Source organism: Buteo buteo, chromosome 6 (genome assembly GCF_964188355.1).
Source record: "Buteo buteo chromosome 6, bButBut1.hap1.1, whole genome shotgun sequence".
Taxonomy (NCBI): Eukaryota; Metazoa; Chordata; class Aves; order Accipitriformes; family Accipitridae; genus Buteo; species Buteo buteo.
In genome coordinates, this window is record NC_134176.1 from 34,524,985 (window position 1) to 34,547,399 (window position 22,415).

At 34.6% G+C, this 22,415-nt stretch overlaps 1 protein-coding gene across 3 annotated transcripts in view; it reads left to right on the forward strand.

Annotated features, from left to right (window-relative positions):
• Positions 1–22,415, forward strand: part of CDIN1 (CDAN1 interacting nuclease 1) — a 134,844-nt gene that overhangs the window by 53,958 nt on the left and 58,471 nt on the right. For 2 of the 3 annotated variants that reach the window (XM_075030371.1, XM_075030373.1), the window contains 5 exons: positions 3,036–3,115; positions 3,473–3,522; positions 6,356–6,423; positions 11,456–11,521; positions 14,758–14,863. In XM_075030371.1, the coding sequence (XP_074886472.1) occupies positions 3,036–3,115; positions 3,473–3,522; positions 6,356–6,423; positions 11,456–11,521; positions 14,758–14,863 (370 nt within the window). The remainder of the gene's footprint in view (positions 1–3,035; positions 3,116–3,472; positions 3,523–6,355; positions 6,424–11,455; positions 11,522–14,757; positions 14,864–22,415) is intronic. The other variant, XM_075030372.1, reaches the window with a different exon arrangement.

The following is a 22,415-nucleotide window of genomic DNA, read 5'->3' on the forward strand; positions in this document are numbered from 1 at the left end:
ATATTTCCCAGTTTATTGATTATCCATTATCATTTGTCATGAGGCGTCCTAACTCAAGGGGAAAATATAACTCTCTTTTTCTTGCTGAGCAGTGGTGCTGTATAGATCTGTAGAAAGGTAGTTCAGATGTACCAATCTTGGAGAAAAATGAGCAAAGAAATAAAGCAATGAGCGTGCCTTCCAGGTCTAAGCAGTTTAAAGGGTAGATTGCTGACAGTACTTTGTTCTCACATCAGCCCTTTTTCCCCTTATAACACAAGAACAGCAAGATGTAAGTTCACAAGGCCATCACAGTAACCTTAATGCTGTACTGCAGCTGTGTTAAAATGTAAATATGAGGTGTTCTTTATCTCCTTTGAACACTATTACATTTACAGAAGTTTTCTTCTCAAGCATTTCATTTTCTTAGGTGCGCTGTGGTTATTTCTGCTACAGTCTGCAAAAATGTAATTAAATTATTACTTTAATGTTTGCATAATTGCAATACAAATGAATTTTTAAAAGAAATGTGTGTTACGTCCCGCCTTTCTTTATTATATTCAACCAATTCTTCAGTTTGACCACAACTAGAAGTAGTATAGCAGCTTGAGTAAGAACAGATGACCTGCTTTTGTTCAAATATTCACCAGTGTCATCTTACTTTTGATTAAGTAAGGATGAGATCTATGCAAGAATAGTGTTTCAATAAACTTCATTTTCTGACTGACGTTATTGTTGACATAAAAACCTTAGCACTTCTATGCCATTCAGTATTTACACAATCGGCCTGCTGGTATGCTGCCACCGCAGTAACTGGCTTTCTGAAAAAAGAATTAGAGTTGAAGATACCCTCTCTTAGCTGCATAGGTAATACAAAATTAACAACATGCAGGGGTTTTTAATTTTGCAGGACATTACATAAGCCAATAATGTTTATATAAGAAAGAAAGATAATATATTGAAAGCTAATATAGTAGTTGCTTTTGTTTGATGCCTTTTGTTTTAAAGGCTTAATTTAAAACCTTGTAGAACCAATGTGACATCAGCATAATATAAAATTCAGTATGTCAATTCATGATTGTTCTGATACAGGTAAAGAATAGAATGTCTGGTAACCTCAAGTGAGAAACTGAAGTTGACAGTCTCAGAGGAAATTTGTTTTGCACCTGTAGCTCATTACTCAAAGTAGTGTCCAGTTAAACATTTCCCTAACGTGAATCTATGGGGTTTTGCTGGGTTTTGATCAGTCATAACATAGCTTAATTTTTTCATAATGAAGTCGTGATACTTAAGTCAGTAGCCCTTCAAGACAGTGAATTCTACTCAATCTTCCTCAGTTACACTCTTCATTAGCCTACCATTCTATCAACCTCTCTATTGGCAGACTGTTACTTGTGTATTATTCCTGCCTACTAAAAAATTATTATTTTAATTTTTAGTGTTAATGAAGTAAATATATACACCACCTTCTAGTTCACATTTTTGAAGTTTTTATTTTGTGTACAAAACACATTTTTAACACTGTACAAAAGCTAAAATAAAATGCCTATTTATTATTACTATTCACTTATAAAAGTAATGCTTATTTCATATGAGATGGCATGATGTGGCTGGAAATGTTTTGGCTTAGTGTATCATTCTCTTTAAAAACATTTGCACAGACATTTGCTCCTCCCTGTGATGATGCCATTCTTTGTAGCTCTTGCAAAGCCTTTAAACTCATTTGGGGTTTTATATTCCTTTGCGTTAGGGTATGGTTTTCTAAACAAAATATTTTTATGAGACAACATTTGGGGAGAAGATTAAAATGACAGTCTCCTTTACTTTCAGCAGAGCGTTTAGACACATTCATTAATAGTAGTAGCACTGCTGCTTATATGGCAAATCCCTTCATATCACAGATTCCAGGAAACCTTTTCATAGTGTCATCTGAGGCTTTCGATTCAATCACTGAAGAGAGTGACAAAGCTTTGGCCCTGAGTTGGGGCAAAACAGATGAAGAACAGGAAAAAAGTAGTTTTTCACTTTGTTTACACAACTGAAGCACACACAAGTTAAAGGAATTTGCCTGAAGTCACAGAGGAAATCTTTGGCAAACAGGGAACCTTGCTAGTCTCGGGCCTGGTGTACGCTTAAGGATTCAGTGGTGTAAATATACCACTAGCTGAACTCTGTCAGCAGTTGTTCCCAGGAAGGAGGCAGCTTGTGCTTGTGCAGCAGTGTTGTTTTTTCTCTAAGAAATTGTAGAATGAAATGTTTGATGTTTTTAGAAAGCATTTTTCTAGAATAAAGTCTTTCCACTACTATTAGTAATTAACTGGTATATGCAACTACCCAGATTAAGCATCTGGAGAGAAAACAATGCCAGTGCTTGCAAGGACTGTATTTGAAAATAAACTAAAGGCATCTCCTGATTTCTGTTATTTTTTTCATTGTAGTATCAATATCAGTGAATAAAAGACTGATAAATTGTCCTAAATTCACTTCTGATTTCTATTGTGTCTCAGATTTATACATTTGAAAATAGCATAGGAAGCTGTTTGCCAGCTTTTAAATACAGTCAGATAAATGTGTCGACGCTGAATAAGTAATTAAATAAATTTGAAAACTATTAAACTGGAATCATCAAGTCTATAAAGTGCATAAGATTGTTGAGACCAAACGTTGTGAAAGGCTGTTTTGAATTTTTACCTATCTTCTTCCTTAAGTTCTCATAAGATATGGAGGCTATTTTGAGTTACATTTTCTTTATACTAAGCAGTTTCCTTGGGAGCTGTATGACGCTTCTGAAATACAAATTGTCCAGTGAAACTGAATAAGTAAAAAAGGGCCTGCTTTCACCCTGTGCTAATAAAATCCTTTGGTGTTTCAAGACTTTTAATCGTGTCAGAATGGGTAAGTAGATACAAATATGTAAGTTTGTAATTGCTTGTTGGATAATTTTCAAAATTATCAACGTCATCAATGTTCTCCTTGTAAAAGTGTGTCTTTCTTCCTGCCAAGCGGATAACTGACCTAACAGGTTTTTTGTATGTTTTTATTCTTTATTTCTCTAGCCTCCAAAACTCTTATAAATAGTATGCTACGGGACCCTTCTCAGATTCCCAATGGAGTTCTAGCAAATCAAGTCTATCAGGTATTAATCACAGTTGTCTTTTTTTTTTTTTTTTTTTTTTTTTCCCGTGGCAATGCTGTTATCTGCCTAGCAGAGTAAAAGATTTTAAACCTCATTTAATTACTGTCATCGTAAACTACCAGTGAGGTCAGGGTGCACCATAAATGGCAATGCAATATTTGTGAGGGGAGCATTTCACTTTTTAATAGCTTGCTTTTATAGTGAATAAAAGCATGCAGTTTTTGTTTTCTGTGATTAAATCTGAACAGCATCTGATAGCCTTTTTGAAGAAAAGTAATTACTGTTTTTAAGATACTGTTTAACTATAATGGTTTTGTAGTTGCCCATCACTATACTACTTCTCTTATTTGTCTGCAGTGTACTGTGAATGACTGTTGTTATGGACCACTGGTGGACTGCATCAAACAGTATCCTTTCCCATAAAATTTTAGGTGCACAATTGACGAGCTTAGACTGTGTGGAAGAGATGTGTCTAGCTTTAACCTGACATAAAGTTCTGCTTCACAAAACACGTTTCATACTCCTCTGTTTTACATTCAGTCAGCTAGAGGGTCACTGCAGAGCTTTCTCTTACACTGTTTAACAAAAATCAGATGGACCACGGGAAGTTGTCAGTTTGGTGGCTACACATTCTTATGCCTGATTGAACCTCTTTGGTTTTGATTAGTTGAAATGCATGTCTGGTTTTCTATTAAGACTAGTTGACCATGCTTTGAGCGGTGGAGTTGGACTAGATGATCTCTGGAGATACCTTCCAATCTCAACTATTCTGTGATTAAATTAATAAGTTGCATAGATAGTGTTCAACATTATGGCATTGCTTTGTTATGAATATGAGTTTTAACTGGTATGTTTTCAAGTGTGATTCAGGTGTGATTGACCAATTAGTATTTTTAAACTCGTATCTGACATTCCAGTGCAGTTCTTTTACTTTCTTTTCTTCTTAAAGGAAGGGAGGCTAGCTGTAGAAAAAACCCTATGTAGCTTGAATTTTAAGGGGTTTTTTTTTGTAGTGTTGAAATGGTTAATTAGAGATCCTCCATATCCAGTGAGAGTACTGGGGGAACTCCACATAGTACTGAGTATTTCAGACTAAGATTATAATTTGTTAGGAGTGATTGCTGCGACCCCAAATCTGTTTCAGTAAAGTCCTGAATAAGTAGCTCTTCTGTTGCAGTCTGCTATCAAAGGAACAATTTCAAAATCGTGGCCTGCTATCACTGAGCAGGCTAGCAAGGCAATTCCCTCCCAAGCTCTACAGAATCCTTGCATAAATCTCTGCATGCAGTTTGGTTGTACAGTTGCAGGACAGGAAAGCTACAGTGATGTTTAGTTATGCATGAAAAACACCACTTCTTGTAGTTGTGGTACATGTGGTGGTCACCCCTTAAAAAATATGTTCTTTCCACTAGAAATAGTTGCCTGGTGTCTACTATAGACTCAGCCCTGCTCCCATTAATTTTAACAGCAGCAGGATAGAGTTCTAATTGTATTTGTATTTTGTGGCTTTAATCATAATTTTAAGTATTCATTGAGACTACCTTCAACATTAAATACAGCTCTCTGAAAGTGGATTAATCTAATAAGTTACACTTTTTAAAAGGTTGTTGATTGCCAATTTCCATATCCCGAATGTTAAGATTAATATTTTGTTGATGAACAATCTGGCTATAGTCTTCTAAAGTGTCATGTTTAAAAGTAATAATAACACATATGTAGAATTATGAACAGTTTTTAAGAATAACTTGCCTGCATTCTAAAAAGGTCTTTTCTATCCTCTTCAGATTCTGGTTCAAGGGAAGTTGTTGAATACGCAGTGACATCAATGAGAATAATGAGGAGGTTTTCAATTCCATTTTGGTACAGAAAAGTTTAATAGTAAGCTGTGCGAGTGCATTATCTGCAAGTATGTTGCTGAATTAGATGTTAATTTTGAGGTGCATAAAATAGTTAAAAATCAATTTAAAGTTAAGGTTTTAAAAGCATAATGTCTTCTGAAGGATTGCATATTGATTTTAAATATAACTATCTAATTGTATATGCATGGACTAAAGTATGAAGTCAACCTCTTTGTAAATGCCAAGAGGCTATTTTTCAGTAATAGTTCAGATGCTTACGGGAAACTAGGCTGCTAGATTGCATGAGTAGAAAATGGCTTGTGAGGTTATTTACAAGTTTTGCCCCATGGTCATTGTCATACATCAATAACAGGTATTATTATAGACTAAGTCTAAGTGTTTCTGCTTATGGTGCATTATAAATTCTGTTTGCAGTATTTTTCTTACATTTTTGCTGTTCTTCATTTGCCCCTTTTGTTCTGTAACTGCTAGTAGAGTTTAACATGATATATAGTTTCAATTGATAAAAACTGTATATATATTAAATGATTCCATACAATTAGGTTTTTTGCTGTTCAGCATAAAGTGTTGATATTAATTAAGTAATTAATTCTAATGGTAAGGTGATCTGTAGTTTGAGTTTTCAGAAGTTATTCTAAACAGAATTAGAAACTTAACTGTTTTTAATGTAAGATACTTTATCATGATATTCCGTAAGATTCTTCTTAAAAGCTTCCAGAATAGAACTTTGACCTCCAGGAGGGTACACTAAAAATATTTGATGTGGTGACTTTTTTACATTTTGCTAAGAATAGCACACTGGATCAACAGGCCATCAGTGGAAGTGAAAAGGACTTCACTATCAAATACTATTTCATCCTTCCCTGACATTAGTTCATGTTTCTGAAAAATCAATTAAAAGGATGTTTTGTTACAGTAAGATGTTTCAGATGGATTTAGTGCCTATCAATTTCAGAATATAAAGAAAAAAACAGTTTATTTCATTCTTTGCTGAATTAGAAAATTAATACACTAGTCAGTAAAGAGCAACTTAAAAGGTATTTAATGACATGTTTTAAGCTCACACTTTCTTTTAAGTTTGGGGGGGTAATAAAGCAAAAACAGAAATATTACCCTTATTTATACTGTATAAATATGATCTCATGGGTCTTAATTTTGTAAAATGTATGCTGATGATACCGTAGTCTGATTTTCACAAAGTCCTAAATACCTCTGAAAATCCCTGTTAAAAACTTCAAAACTTAGAGTTCAAATCACTGATCACTTCTGAAATGCAGATGAAGGCCAGTAAATTTTATCATGAATTACTTTACCTACGATGTTTTTCTGAAGTTGGTTCTTTTCCAAAGTAATCGTCCATTTCTTAACCTAAAGCTGTCAGCGCTATTGGGCATGAGCATGAGGTCTTGCTGCGAGAAATGCTTTTGGAAAAAAATCTCTCTTTCATAGGTAAGAATCTGTAGTAGAGGCTAGCCAGTGAAGCCTTAACTTCAAAGATTCCGGTGACTGTTTACTTAAGAAAAAAATAAGCCTCAATGCTCTTTGTATTAGGTAGTAAAGGAAGAGTAAAAAATGATTGATGCCGTACATGTTATCTTTTATTGATTTAGAACTGAGCAGGAACTCAGTTACCTAATACCCTATATATACAGCACATGCACAGGCTTGCAATTAATATTTTATAGAATAAGTAGCTGAAAAAAATGCTTTAATATCTGCTGCAGTATTACTTTTGGTGTCATGAGATATTAGCCATAATCTAGGCCTTATGAGACTTAGGAGGAAGCATAAGAAATATTAGCTTCAGAATGTTTTATGTATTAAAGAACTGCTAGAGGATTCACTCATTTAGCTTTCTGTGCATTTTCTGCTGAATTTTAGCCCCCTGCCTCCCAACCAATGCAAGTACTCTTCACAATCCATATATTTAAAGTTATTTTAAGGATTAATTAAAGCATCATTTCTCTTATTGTGATAATAAACTTAACAATGACTTCTTAAATCTTGGATTCCTTGTGTGATGAGACAATAGCAAAGTGAAATGCTGTCTCTTGTTAATGGTTGAGTGTTGTACTAAATTTGTGTGATCGAGGAATTTTGCTGGTTTTACCAGAAACCAAGATCTTTCCTAAAGCTAGATTCAGGTTAAGATTTTGGAAACCTTAAACAAATAAAAGAAATCAGAAAGAGTATTAAGGTTTTGTAAAAGATTTATCTATATGATTAAGGAACAGAGTTAGTGTACTCTTACTTTAGAGAAAAATAAAAAAAAAAGACAGGAATAACTATTGCATACAAACTTGCAAATGACACTATGAAAATGTGATAAGGTAGTTTTTCCTACTTGGCCGTAAGAACAGAGATACAGGTAATAGGCTTAAGCTGTAATTGCAGAGATTACGTTGAGTTAAAATACTAAACAGTCTAGGAACAATAAGTATAAAACAAACTGCCAGGGAAGGTTATGGAATCACCTTCAATGAAAAATTCAAGGCTAGACTTGACACTCATCCATCAAAGCTGGTAATGAAGTCAATCCTGTCACGATACAAGGGAATGGACTAGATGACTCACTAATGGATCTTCAACCCAACGATTTTCATTTTATTTGGCTTGTGCAAGCTTGTGTAGTACACAAATCAGATTTAAATTTTAATGTTTCATGACCTTGGATAAGCATCAGTTTTGTCTTTAGAAATAAGCTCTAAGAAATTTGTGCTGTCAAATCAAAATGTCTAGAATTAGTTAACTCTTAGAATATAAAGATATAAAGGAGAGAGCTTAATCTGTTGTTTACATTTTATGTATACTGAAGTATTGCTTAGTCATAACTTAAGATCCATTAAGTGTATTTATTTTTTCTGTGCATTGCATGTGTCTCTGAGGTTCTAGGTGTGATTTTTTTTAAAAAAAAAAAAAAGCTTTTCCTAAGTATCTGTAAGGTGAACTCTGCTGAACCCCTCACAACAAAATCTTTCCTTTCTGAAAAGTTACTTCCAAAACTGCTTGAAGAAAACCTTAGGAAAACAGAAGAGATGACTTTATTTCCTGTAGGTCAACAAATGCAGGCTTTGTTAGGCTGTATGAGTAAGACTGCACTCCAGTTTTGAAGATAGCTTATGACTTGGATTGCTGTACTTGCAATTCCATTACTTCTTAACGTGTGTTAAAGAAACAGAATTCTTGCAGTTTCCATATTAGCGTACTATTCCAGTGTACTATTGTTTAAGAATAGGAAGGTTTTTGTATCAGCTATGTTCACCTGGGCAACAGAGAGTCTATTACAGGAGAGGAAAGCACAGTCAAAGGACACAGTGAATATAAATTGCCCCAGTATAGTCTTGGAGCATGAAACAGCTTTTCAGGTCCAGGACGTAATTTGTCTGTTTCTAGAGCAGTTAGCTTTCAAAGCCTACAGAACAGATGTAACACCTTCACATTCACCCAGAAATTGATTGGAAATCTATACAAAATAATGATGTTTGCATTTTATTAATCCACTGTTTATGAGAAGCACATCATATACCATGTCCTCTCTTCAGCAAAAACACAGGTCTTAAGTCTTTGTCACTTTGCCTGAGATTAAAGTGATCAATGGAAGCATTCTCTCAAAACAGACTAACAGCTTCATTTGCCATACTGAAATGCCAGGAATTTCTAGGTTCTATAAAGGACCTTTATTTTTTTATATCTTTGCCATGAATGTATTAGGAAAGCTTTTAGCTATATGGGGAGGTACTGACCTTTGTCTGGAATCTTATCCTTCTTTGGTTCCCACCATGATGTCCCTCACTAGTAGCGAAGATATAAATCATGAAATCTGAACGGTGTTTTCTGCTGTAATCTTAAATTTGCAGTTGCTGCTCATTCATGCACCAACAGAAGAATATTTGGGTTCTTTGTTATATCCAGAGGCTAGTATAAGAACAATGATGTGTTAAATGGCTATGATTGAGTGTGAAGTTATTGTAAAGATGAAGCTGCAGTTTTGTTGGAAATCTAAATTAACGGGGAATCTGTAGACAAACTACTTACTAGGGCTATTTCAATGTAATTTTCAAATCTGAGGATGCATAAATTTAACTGTCAAAGCTGCAGTGTGCTGGCTTTCAAGCAGTTGTTAAATTATTCCCTTAATCCATGCAGGAGCTAAAAGATCTTTTAAGGTGCAGAATGCTACCTCTGTAGCTTCTGGACCAGTCTGAAACATACCTGGGCTGAAAACCTAGAACTTCTTTTCTTTTGGTGGGATTTGGTTTAAAAAAAAAATTTATGGTGATTGTGAGGTGTTTCTGTAATTCTTTTTTTTTTTTTCTCAAAGTTGTAAAGCTTCAAAACACTTGAAGAAATAGTAATCTATAATTATGTTCCTGCGCATGATAGACAACTCACATCAGTAATAGATGTGGTTTTAACATATTTTCCAATGTTTATCACAATACAAAATGTTAGGAGAAACCAAGTGAAAACATTCAGAAACAGATTTAAAACAAAAACCATGTTCTTTGGCAAGCCATGTGTTAGTATCAAATGGTTTTAAAAATAATCGGGCATCCTTGAAAAAGAATCTGCCGAAGAATATTAAAAGTAATGCTGATGCAAACTCCAGTTCAGAGACCTGCCAAGTTGACCTATCAGGAAATTTGTTTACATCCATCCTTGTTTTCAGTGAGGTTTTTTAAGGTACATTTCCCTGATTTTGTGATATTTATGAATTTGTTAGATGTAAAAGAAAAGACTGAACTTTCTATTGCTATTTGTGTGTTCCTAAATAACAAAAATTTCAGCTGGGGCATCCTGTTGTCCTTTCTAGAGTCTTTTAAACAATTAAGAGCAGATTACAGTTAAGAGTTGGATAAAACTGGAATTTTTTTTTAATTTTTTTTTTCATTTTTATCAAGATTAGGAGATTACATAGAACATTAATTCATCTTTTATGTTATGGCATAAAACTCTATTCATAGGTTCTGTTAAATTAGAACCTTGTTAATCTTAACATCTTTTATACATATACCTGACAATCTAAGTATGAAAAAATAGCCAACAACCAAGTCTGTCTCCAAATCCTAGAAAAGTTTACTAGCTGACCGGCTGATACAATGAAATGTTGCATTGCAAAGACTTGTATTTACAATATAGTGTGCTTACAGTGAAGAAATACTTTCAGATTTCAAAAGAAATACTACAGCTATCAAAAAGAATAAACAGCTATTGCAGTCTACACTTAAGTGAATGTAGAGCTTTCCAAAATTACTCCTGTCCCGCTTTCAGTATGGGTTCACTATATAAAAAAAATACTTCAGACTTAATTCTTCAATGAGAAAGAGGGGGGAAGTTTTCTTTAGGCTCTTTTAAAATATTTTAATTTTTAAGAGTATATGTTTTTCTTGTCATTAAAATGTTACTTGGACTCAAACTGCTGACCTTTCAGGATATGCACAAAGTACTCAAAAACTGAGTTCTGAACATTGGCCATGAAACTACTGTCCTAACCTGATAAATGGATTGGAAATAAGCTACCCAACAGTGAGAATGGACCATTAATTTTAATCAAAGGTGATGTAGAAAGGCGAATGGGATGCATGACAATGTCAACAGCCCAGTAGGTGTTAAGGCGCTACACAGCCTTACTTGTTACTAGGTAGTGCCATTAGTTGAGCTTGGGTGAAGACAGAAAGCCATGCCTGGAATTGAATGACCAGGTCACTCCAAATTCTAATGGAGAAATGGTGTTTCAGAAATACCAGCGTAATGGTATCGGAAATCAAGGACAATAGTTTAGAAAATATTAAGGGCTTGCTTGGGCTTTCTTCTTTTTTTTTTCTTAAAGGGAGCATCTTTTGCGGTTTTATCCTGCTCACTCATTGTTTCTTGAAATATTCAGCTCTAATATTTGTAAGCAATAGAGTTGTGTAGGTAAATGTTAGGAGAATTTCTAAATCTTTGTATGTTCTGAAATTGGATAAATTGTATAGAATGGAGGATGCAAAAGAAACTAAAATTGTAGCTTCTCTCTGCTTTAATAAATTTCTGGAAGAGAAGGATTTTCTTATTCTTTTTTTAACAACTTTATGCTAACATTAAAATAAAACCAAGAAGGCAGCTATAGTATATCTACATTTGTGGTGTTGGTAGGATTAATCTTAACGCTACCTAATGTGGAGAGATTCTTCTTTCAATCAGCAAATATACCTCTTTATTTTGAATATTTGGGGGTTATAAAATACTGTATGACAGCTTGAATTAATGATGTTTATAATGAAGACATAAAAATGCAGGGATGACAAAGAAGCGTTTTTATATCCATGCTTCAGGTTTTCTACAAAGGTTCATTTAATCTGACACAGCATTGCATGCATAAGAAAGATATGTATGACTGCATTAGTAATTCTTGCACTCTTATTTAAAATAAAATTAATTATGCTGCTGTCTACTTAATAGAATAGTTTTATAAACAATAGTTCTTATTCTCTGTGTATAGCTGAAGATCAGCTTCGTGCAAAGGGTTATGACAAAACACCAGACTTTATTTTAGAAGTGCCAGTAGGTAAGTCTTTTAAAAGAATTTTTATTATTTTATTTTGTGTGGAAGTGTTCATGCTAAAATATTATGGCTACTTAAGTGAAGTATATTATAGGATACTACAAATTAGTCTCTTTTTTCAGTAGTTACCAATAATTTTAAGAACTTCTAGTTTTGCTCAGAGGGGTTTGATCGTAAGTAGTATTACCCAGTGTTTCCTCTTTGGTCTCTGCATATTTTTCTCTCATTATCACAAAAAGAAAAAAAGAAAAACAAGCAACAGTAAGAACCCCCAAATCCCTGCTCCCTCTAATCTGCTCTGTCCATTGTCTTTATGAACTGAAGTCTGAAATACCTATAATTGTCTTAAATTTCTAGACCCAATCAGTTCAAAGCAGTCTTAAGAGTATTATCATTACACCTATAGGTCATTGTGTAAAGGTTTGTCATTGTGCAGTTATTCTTTTGCCATCCCTTTGCATCTAAATACAACTCTGTGGTTCACGATTGTTTTTAAAAGCCTGCATAGCAAGAAGCAAGAAGGAATAAAAGTAGGTATAAAGGTCATGTCAAAGTTCATCTACATTTTCTGGTCTTGAGGCCATGTAAGAAAGTAATCAGATGACCTAGTGGCTGGGCCATGGAAGAAAAAACATCCATGTTGTCCGAATGTAAAGGATTATTAATCACCTTTTGTAAATTGACTTTCATGCCAAAAGGCTTCTGATTTGCCTCCATAGAACGTAGCATCTGTCTATGCAGATGTGTACTTTTGTGTCTATCAGAGAAAATAAGAAGGCTGAAAGCACTGTGTGAAAGTCATATACCTGACTAGTTTTTTGTTCTTCATGTTCACAAGAGTTGGAATTCTTGCTGAGATAACTGATTTGTACATGGGTATAAGGAATTGAGTGTGTACTATAAAATGTCTCACTACTCAGCAAGTGCTTGAGATACCATCTTTCAGCACAATAATGTGTTATCTGATAGATAAACAACTATGTATATGACAGTCTTCTGAAAAGTTTTTAAAGACTTTCCTTGGCTCAGTTATGTTTGTATTCCTAATCATGTTTCCAAAAAAGAAAAATTGTAGTGATGTTAATAAGAGGTTATATGTACAAAATAAAAAATACCCTTGTAACTGATGCACTCCGTAATTGAAACAGTGAGATTTGGCGTCCTGATGATCTGCAATTCACTCCTGTCAAACCACACTTGGAGAGTTTTCAATTAATTTCTGCTCCTCACTTCAATACTTCTTTGTGGATGGTCTCAGGAAGCTACCGAGGAATTGAGGGGATGAGGGACTTTTTATCAAGTCTAAAATTAGCAGGGAAGATTGTGAAATTACAGAATCACAGAATGGCTGAGGCCTGGAGGGACCTTTGGTGGTCATCTGCTCAAGCAGGTTCACCTGGAGCTGGTTGCCCAGGACCATGTCCAGGTGGCTTTTGTATATCTCCAAGGATGGTGACTCCACAACCTCTCTGGGCACCCTGTGCCAGTGCTCAGTCACCCTCACAGTAAAAAAGTGTTTTCCTGATGTTCAGATGGACCCTTCTGTGTTTCAGTTTGTGCCCATTGCCTCTGGTCCTGTCACTGGGCACCACTGAAAAGGGCCTGGCTCCCTCTTCTTAACATTCAGATAGTTACATACATTGGTAAGATTCCCCAATAGTGTGGACTACGATATACACAATACGTAGTTGGTATTAAGATAGTCACTTTCACATTAGAAACATAGAAGATTATATCCCAGCTATTCAGGAGCCTGATTAAATGGAAACTAGAAAAGCAACTAGATGGAGCTAATTTTTTTAATGCTTGAGAAGGGAAACTGGGAAACACCCAAAAGAATTCTTGGGTTTGTAATACTACCCTATTAGAAAGAAGGTTAAAAATAGCCTTAATTTGTTTGCATGGATTTGTCTCTAAAAACCCAAATAATGTTAGTGCATTACTTTTTAAAAATTATTTCAATCACTTGAGATTGACAGGAAATCATTTTCTACCTGTTGTCTGATCTGAACTAATGTATGGCAGTCCTTGCATTCTCTTCTTCATGACTCAATACATAGCTAGGAAAATATGGCAAATATAGCAGATGTTTCTTAAAAATTGCTTCTCAACTGACTACACAGTTTATGCCTCAGCTGTTACATCTCCTGGGGTCTAAAGGTATTGGGGAGCTATTGGGGGTGGAGGAAGGATGGAGTAGTAAAGGTCTACACAAGTTAACTCGGTTATTGATAGCAGGGTAGTGGTAGCATATAGAGCTTTGTGTGGTGACTTCATGAGTTATTTACCCAGATTTCCCAAGTAATTTTACAGCCTGTGATCAATCGTGCTGCCATAGCCTCTTCTAATCTTTCTGTATTGTGCTTCTGGGTCTGCATGCTCTTTGAGTACCTCATCCCAGGTCAAACTGAGGCTAAGGCAGCATGGCTGTGGATATTATAGGCAACTCAGAATAAAGAAAACATTTTTAAAGACCTCAATAATGATACCTCACATTACCTTTTTGGAGAAAGAGTGACCTTTTAGAGTGATTTCTCTGCAAAATTAGGTTGTCAACTTCAGAGAGGACTTTCCTTTTACCAAAAAAAAAGATAATTTTATTAATATTAGAAATTCACTCCTGCAAGAAATAAGGAAAGATATGAACCAAAGCAAATCCCACAGCATTGAAAGAAACAGAAATTCCAAATCACATTTTGTCACATAAGCCTTCTTATTCCTAACTTATTTCTGGTGAAGCTTTACTGATTTTGCAAAAGTAAGGAAGCAGATACAGATCTATGATAAACTTCCGTGCCGTTCTCACGCCTTCCACTCGGGATTGGTAAGAAGTTTCTGTCTTTAGCAGTTTAGCTAACTGTTCTTCTTGTTCACCAGAAGTTTTCAATTCCTTTCCTGACAACCCCTTTCCCGCAAAGTAAGGGTGAAAGTAGGTTGCAATTGCACCTTAGTCTAGTCTCTTCTTCTTTACATTCTGTTTGTTTAGAATAAATGCAAATATCTAGAACAGGTTGTAATTAAACTGAAATGGATATAATTATCCATCAAAATATTTTCTGGCACTTTTTTAAAAAAAGTCCTATGTGTATATTTGAAAGATATTTTTACAAATATGTAACTCTGTTACAAGCATGAATTATGTGGTAGATTGGGGGGTGAATAGGATATTTGTAAACACATTCTTACAGGCTGTTGAGTGTGATTTTCAGAGTTCAGTTTATTTTCTGCTGTCACCCTAGCTGTTGAAGGACACATAATTCACTGGATTGAAAGCAAAGCCTCATTTGGTGATGAAAGTAGCCACCAAGCCTACTTGCAGGACCAGTTTTGGAGCTACTGGAACAGGTACATATCTGTTATTTTTCCTTATAGATAAATAGGACTGCATTTTTAAAAGAAGTTACTGGAAAAAACACTAGTGACTTTTGTATTAAGCCAAGTGAACGAAATACATGTTACTAATCTGGCATTTTGAATGTCATTAACTAGTATGTCAAATTGGAATGCTGAAATATTTGTGAAAAATTCACATCATAATTTTTAACATGCAGCAGATATATATGGTGATTTTACAATGATGCTAGATGACAGAATAAGTTACTTTGGTACAGAAGTTCTGTGTTAGTTTTCTTAGTACCTGACTTTGAAGGAACATTTTGCTGTAACATTTTGTAATACCTGCAAGGTGCCAAATTTGTTATAAAATCTTCACAGTCTAACAAAGTGGGCTTTGTGTGTAGAGAACTTTATTGCTCATTGTCATTGTATCTAGGACAATACTGTTTCACTGTTGCTTTTTTTTAATAAAGGGGGGGTGTATTGTATCTACATTTTAAGCAGTAATAACAATTATCTGCAAGCTAAAAAATGTATTAAGTATTTGCAGGAACATAAGGAGGGAAATAAGTTATGCTGGACAGAATTTTTTAACATATTGATGGTATTGGTATAAAGATCTTTTCTTTTAAAGATGGTTAAAATAGTTCTGCTTTATTCTTATAATGGTCATTATTGTATATATTTATATATCCTTCCATGGTACTAGAAGCCTCCTGACTGGAGGATTTTTCTTCAAAAAAAAAAAATCTTAAAACAAGATGCTTCATCTTCAGTTCTGTTTTTGTATGTGGTGGAACCCTAAGCAAGGTAGTGAGTGAGGTAAATGAAAATTTTAATAAAGGATTTTTAAAAGCATAAATTTAGACGTTGGGTCAGTGTTCACAAGAGAGCATCAATGAAATCTGAGGGATAGTGGAGAAGATGGCACAGACCTGTGAACATGCAAAAAATAGAGAGCGTGTGCCAACATCAGAGGCTAGACTGGTGACCATTAGTATTTCAACTGCATATGAGAAATGCCAAGGTGAAAATAGCTAGCCTTAGCTTGGGAAATACCTTAAAAGCAAATTCTATAGGAGGCAGCAGAGAAGGGGAAACCAAATCATGAGAATAACGTCATCAGAGTTTGGAATTGTGTTCTGCAGCAACATTCTTGATTGATGTGAGAAGGTCCTGCTCTCATTTGACAATCCCAGAAAGCAGTCACTTGGAAAACTTGAATCGAGGTAATGGGAACCTCAGGAGACTGTCAGTTGTTGCATGAAGATACTATACTACAGGAAAGGTGTAGAAAAGAATTTGTGAAACATATAACCAGAATAAAAGACTTAGAAAGAAATTTGAGTATATAAAATATTTAGGCAAATAGTGAGAATGGTAGGAAAGATGCTGATGCAAATGATGCTGAACTTGCACATCAGTGTAAATAAGAGGAGATGGAGCAGCTCAGGCTGGGAGGAGGCCAGTAGATGTACTGGCTGGAATATTTTCTGAGGAGAAAGGATGCGTTTGAAGGGATCTGTGATGGCATCAGAGAAAAGCAGCTCCAGGAAGAGAATTTCAAACAGATAACATGAGCATAAAGATACTAAGTTGAGATGGGGTGAAAGTTGAGTAGACAAGTAGGATGAAGGCACTGATCCATTTGTTGTTTGCAGTAAAATTGCCATTGCAAAGTTGAAGTTGTAGTTTCTGTGTTGAACAAAATGATTATCCACGTTTTGGTTTGAGCTATAAAAAGTGTAAAACATTTCAGAATAGTGTGTACCATTTGAATCTGACGTTTCCAAAAGAAACTTCTCTTATGCTTTTATCAGGAAACTAAGACATAGCTAAATTCATTCTATCATATACTGATTAATATTGCAACTTCAAAAATGGAATAACATCTCACACTGAGCTGTTAGTCAAGTACCTTTAATGTAGCAAAAGCTAGACTGAATTGACACGTGGATCAATAAGACTGTTTTGGAAGTAATTCTGAGATTTTGCCAAACCTTTTGTTATAGCTGTTCATATTGAAAACAACTACAAAAATTGTTGATTCTTAAATATACTGACTTTACATTCATATAAAGGAAACTAGGAATCTCCTTAGTGAGACTTGTTACTCCCTGAATCCAGAATTTAGTGATAGGTTAACTATGGAAATTAAGCAGATTTTTATGGGATTTTTTTAAAGAACAAATCCTGTTAGTTTTAATTTTGATACTGCTTGTATGACAGTTGGGTTAATGAACACATGTTAACAGATTAGGTTGCATGTAGGCTAGACAGTTAACTTTCATTGCTCTCTGAAACTATACAAAAGGACACAGGTGTAGCTGCACAAACTGTGAATCAATTTTGTATGATTTAATCAGCCTGTGCAAGGATCTCACGAGTGAGAACCAGCTTCCCAGTCAATTCACTGCACCTGTGTGTCTCCTTTCCTCTTGAAGGAGGGATCAGTTGGAGAAGAAGCATCAGTTCACAATAGAGATATCATGGCACTCAGCTGATAGTTTAGGGGCTTGTAAACCTGATCTGGTGGTTTAACTTAAAGCTGAAATGAAATTAGAGCGGAAACCTGTAACATCACCTGTTAGATGTGGATAGAAATACATGTCTAGATACTTTGAAAGGAATGAAAGTGGGAGGTTTTAGACCTTTTCTATTCAGCTTTTTTATTGTTTCTTTGAAAAGTAGGAGTGAGCCTGGAAAAGTTTCTAGGTTTTTTCCCTACATCTGTCATAGTTGTAAGATTAATTCTGCACCCAATCTGACTGAAAGCTTTGAACATAGCTATGGCTTGTTTGCTGTTATGTGTGTATTTCATTAAATCCTGTACTCTGTGCTAACTAAATCTGTGAGTGTCTTAAATTGGTCTGTACTGACAGGAAAGAAATGGCACTTTCTCATTTAACAGAACAGCTCCCTAGATGCAGTCAACCATGTCTGTTCACCTCAGTGCAAAAGAACACCTTTTTATTACTCCGAGTTCTGCAGGGACAGCTTAGCAAGGTTTTTTATGGCTCATACATCAATGGTATTGTTAAGCAATTTTCAGTTGCAGTGCTGCACTGCAACCTCATCTTCAAATTAAGCTTCACATTAAAAATGTACAAAGTGTACCTTGTCAGTGGGTTTGCACAGTTGTAATTTAAGATGCTGTGTAGATATTGAGATTTTACAATAATAAAGAAACAGGAAAAGGCAAGTGTAGTCTTATATATTCCCAGACTGATTTTGCAGAGTGATGTTTTAGAAAAAAGCTATTTTATATACTGAACAAACTTAGTATAAAATGATTCATGTACTTACAGAATCCCTTCCCTCAATATGTTTGTTCCTTCAAAGTGGTGGCATCCACTGAGCAGGCTATAGCTTTCACTGCCACTGGGTAAACAAGACAACTGCATGTGCAAAACATAATTGCTTTGTGCACATGTAGTAGATACCACACATTTCATTGTTCACTGGCCTACACTGGTGTATTTCTTGTAACCATGAGGATAAAAACTGTTGAGTAGTCTGTGGGACCAAAGGTAATTTGGAGAGCATGAACAGGAAGTAACACAGATTGCGCTTTAAACAGGGTCTGAGAAAATGTTGTAAATTATTTTAGCATTTAAACGAATGCTGCTGTTTCTTTTTTTTTCTGTAGTGTCTAATTTTATAATGTTTTTCTAAGTTAAATTAAAAATTGGAGTCCTGGCTGTAAAAGTCTGGTAGTCAGAGCTGATAAGCATGACTGCTGTTTTCTAAGAGGCATATAGAGATCAGCAACACACAGTTCAAGTAATAATTAGTGGGTGCACTGTCAGTGACTTGCTGTGAGAAGGTATAAACTCAAATACAGCAATTTACATTTTCTGTCTTCTGCAAGCCTGGCTAAGGCATATGTACATTCTGGAATGTAATTTCTAGGGAGTCCCAGGAGAAAGCTTGATGCTGTTATTAGCTAAAGAAACTTTACTATATGTGAGGAAGACCGTAGGAAAATGTCATATTTGACACTGATATTAAACTAAAGGCAATTTCACATAGTGAAGGAGAAGTATTTCATCTTCTCTTTGAATAAGAATGGTAAGTCATCCCTGTACTAAATTCCTTCCCCCATTTGCTTGTATTCTAAATGTTGTTAGTCCTGTGCTTCTGCTTTTTTGAAAGAATAAATAAAAGCAAGTTTCCCATAAGTAATTTTAAAATAGTAACCACACTTTTTGGAAGCCTAAATTCATGATTAAATGTGTCATTAATTAATACATTATGTCTGATCTTGAGACTTCAGTTTATAACTAACAGTCATAGTAAAATTATCATAGAGTCCTGTAGATTAAAAAAGGTATTTATTTCAGATAAATGCAAACAGAAACAATGCAAAAGATTGTATTTCAGTCACAAACATAGCCAATGTGTTCTTAGGGTTTTTTAAGAAGAGTGTTCTGTTTAAATTCATTTGCAGTTGACTATAAGGGTGAAGAATCATGTGAGCAAAGGCTGAATCAGAACATCAGAATGATACACATTTTTTTCTGTTCACCTGTTTAAAATGGTTTGACATGTTACTGTGAAGACTGTTTAAGTAATATTTGTTGTCTGATTGTAGGTGGTAGCGGAAGAGGGAGTTATGCTGTGGGTTTAAGGATATCTGTTCTATAACAAGATCAATATTCACCAATTGCAAATTGTTTAAAAAGTTGTATTGGTGAGTTGAAAGCCAGTGGTATAACAACTTGACTTGGAGGAAACCTTGGGAGTTGCATTTGTCAAGTGGCTAGGAAAACTGTTCATGCATACCCAGTATCCAAAGCTTCATTGGCAGCCCAAACATAAAGAACTGAAAGGTCATTCTTCTTCTTGCAGTATGATGGTTTGTTGACATATTTTGACACACTGGTACAATGCTGAAAGGTTTTGACCTTACTGCAACACTGAGGGACTTAGCTATCTAATGCTTGTAGATTTTCACACATGCTGGATTTTGCTCTGCTCCTTTTTCTCTTCCTTCTGGCTCTACTTGAATTAGTAAATTAATCTTAAACAAAAATGGATGTAGAGAGAAGAGAGAGTTTATGATTATTTTTGCCACTTAGGACTCATAGAGATAAGTTTCTTCAAAAATAATTCACTTTTTAAAAATTTGCTGTGCCAACTTGCTAACCTTAGTAGCACTCAGTAAGATACGTATGTTTATAGGCAAGAAGAGAATGAAAAGTAGTGAAGAGTGCCATTTCCTGCTAGCTTACTGATTCAGTAGTTTACTTTGTGAAGATGATAAAATTCTGTGTTGTCCTGCGAGACAGATATATGTGTACACACACACACACACACACACACGTAGGTATACCTCTGCACTTCACAAATGTTCTAGATATATTTAGCTTATTTCCAACAGCATTTGGCATGAAGTATTGTTGTCTTTATTTAATGACACATGTACAGTATAAAAATCAACATGTTCTTTATGAAAATTTTTTTTTTTTTTACTTTAGCTCAAAAGAAATGTTTTTAGATTTTACCAGTCATCCCCTCTTTAACAACATGATTGAATAACAGAGCATGAAGACATTTTCCATTGAGACCATGGCTCATGCCTACCATTGCTATAATGTTAATTGTTTGGCTGAGCATTGTAGGTTGTTTTATTTTGTATCAAAACTAATTTTTGTCAAAGCAAAGAAAGAACAGACCATACTGTATGCATATTAGCATTTACATTTGAATGATTGATATTAATTAAGTATATATTTTCATGCATTGTTCTCCTTGGATATTGTATTTAATATGGACATGAAATTGGGATTTTCATTATAATTTAATTATATTATTTAAGCCTCTTTCACTACTAGATTGTTACATTCTCAACTAAAAAAGTAGTAAATTAAACACTACATAGCATTGTTTAAATTATTTTTTCTTTATATTTTTCTATACTGTCTTAAATATTATCATGTCACAGGAGACTTGTGTGCAGATAGAGCATTTTTAGCTTCCATCCACATTACTGCAAGGTTTCAGCTCCAGTTTTCCTGGTATTTCTCATTCAGATTAGACAAGCATCTAAGTTTATGTACGATAAGAGCTGACAGCATAGATCCTGCTATGCTTGCCAAAGGCCTGGTTGCAGACACTCCACTATGTCAAAGAATGTCAACCCCCCACAGACCTTACCTTTCAGAATTCCTTGTAATTTTTAATTGACATTTACATCTGACATTTTCAATGTATTTCTTAGTGTTGAGTCTTTATCTACCTAGTAATAGTTAAAACCAAACCAAAGCAAAAAGAATACCTTCCTGTAAACTATGATATCATATATTTTTTATTTAACAAGGTCAAGTTGCTGGGCTGAAACTCAAGAATGATCAACTCCCCCTTCCTTCATGTAATTCTATATTTGCTAGTCTAATCCATTTCAAATCACAATTGAGAAGGGTAGTAGGAGTATAAAGTGAAATTTAACTCTTAGTACTAATGAGCAAAGCATAAGTGTATTATTATTACTGTGCATCATGCACAGAAAGGATACACAGATTTCAGGGAAGTTTTAAGAATACTAATAGAGATGTTCCTTTGAGTCAGGTACTTGAATATTGAAAGTGGTACCTTCATACCTATGTTCATGTGACATATACATGTAAACAGCATAATATTGCAAATGAAGTGAAGCTAGCAAGTATGTAATTTAGCTGCATGTTGCAGTGTGTTGTGCTTCCTTGCATTCAGAAATCTCAAGTTTTCATTTGGTTTAAAACACTAAAAGCCTAATAAATTAGTATAAGCATAATTATCCATCTATTAGAAGTTAGAATGAAGGACTGCAGTTGATCATGAATGTCACAAAGCAAAGAAGTAGAAGTAGCATTTTGTCACAAATAATGCTGCTTTTCTTCTAATTAGTTAATTTACATTTTACAAATTAAGGGCAAGATTCAGACAGAAGATAATCTAGTAGCGTATCATAGCTTTACTGACCTGTATTTGTATATGCCAAATTTAAGTTAATTAGAAATGTAGATGCTGTTTGTTTTATCTGTCAAAAAGCTCATCTTAAAAAAAAAAATCTAGACACACTTTTTCCCCCAACATTTATCATCTAAATAATAGTCTTGCCAAGATGGCAGCCTCATAATAAACTCTTTTCAGTGGAGTGATGGGTAATGAAGCTTGCTTGTGAAGGCAGCGAAAAATGTTGTCTAGCCAAATGTGTGAATATGATGGCTAGAGAATCAGTGGACTTTCTCAGTCATCAATCTTTTTAGTAGCCTCTTATACATCTGAATATTTTGATAGATGATCTAATAATTGAGTTATCTATCTTTCTAACTATCAGAGTTGCATAAAAATTATTCTCACATGCTATTGAATATTATATATATTGGGCATCCAGTAAATTTTTCAAAAAAGGTCCAAGAGGTGGAGGAATTTAGTTGTGTCTTAAGCAGCCTTTAATACATTAAATGATAAACTACTATATTTAGAATACAAAACTATTTGTACTAATACAGGAAAAAAGTAAATAATGTCAACAGCTGATTACAGATAGGACTCACAGTAAATAAAGCATGTGAAA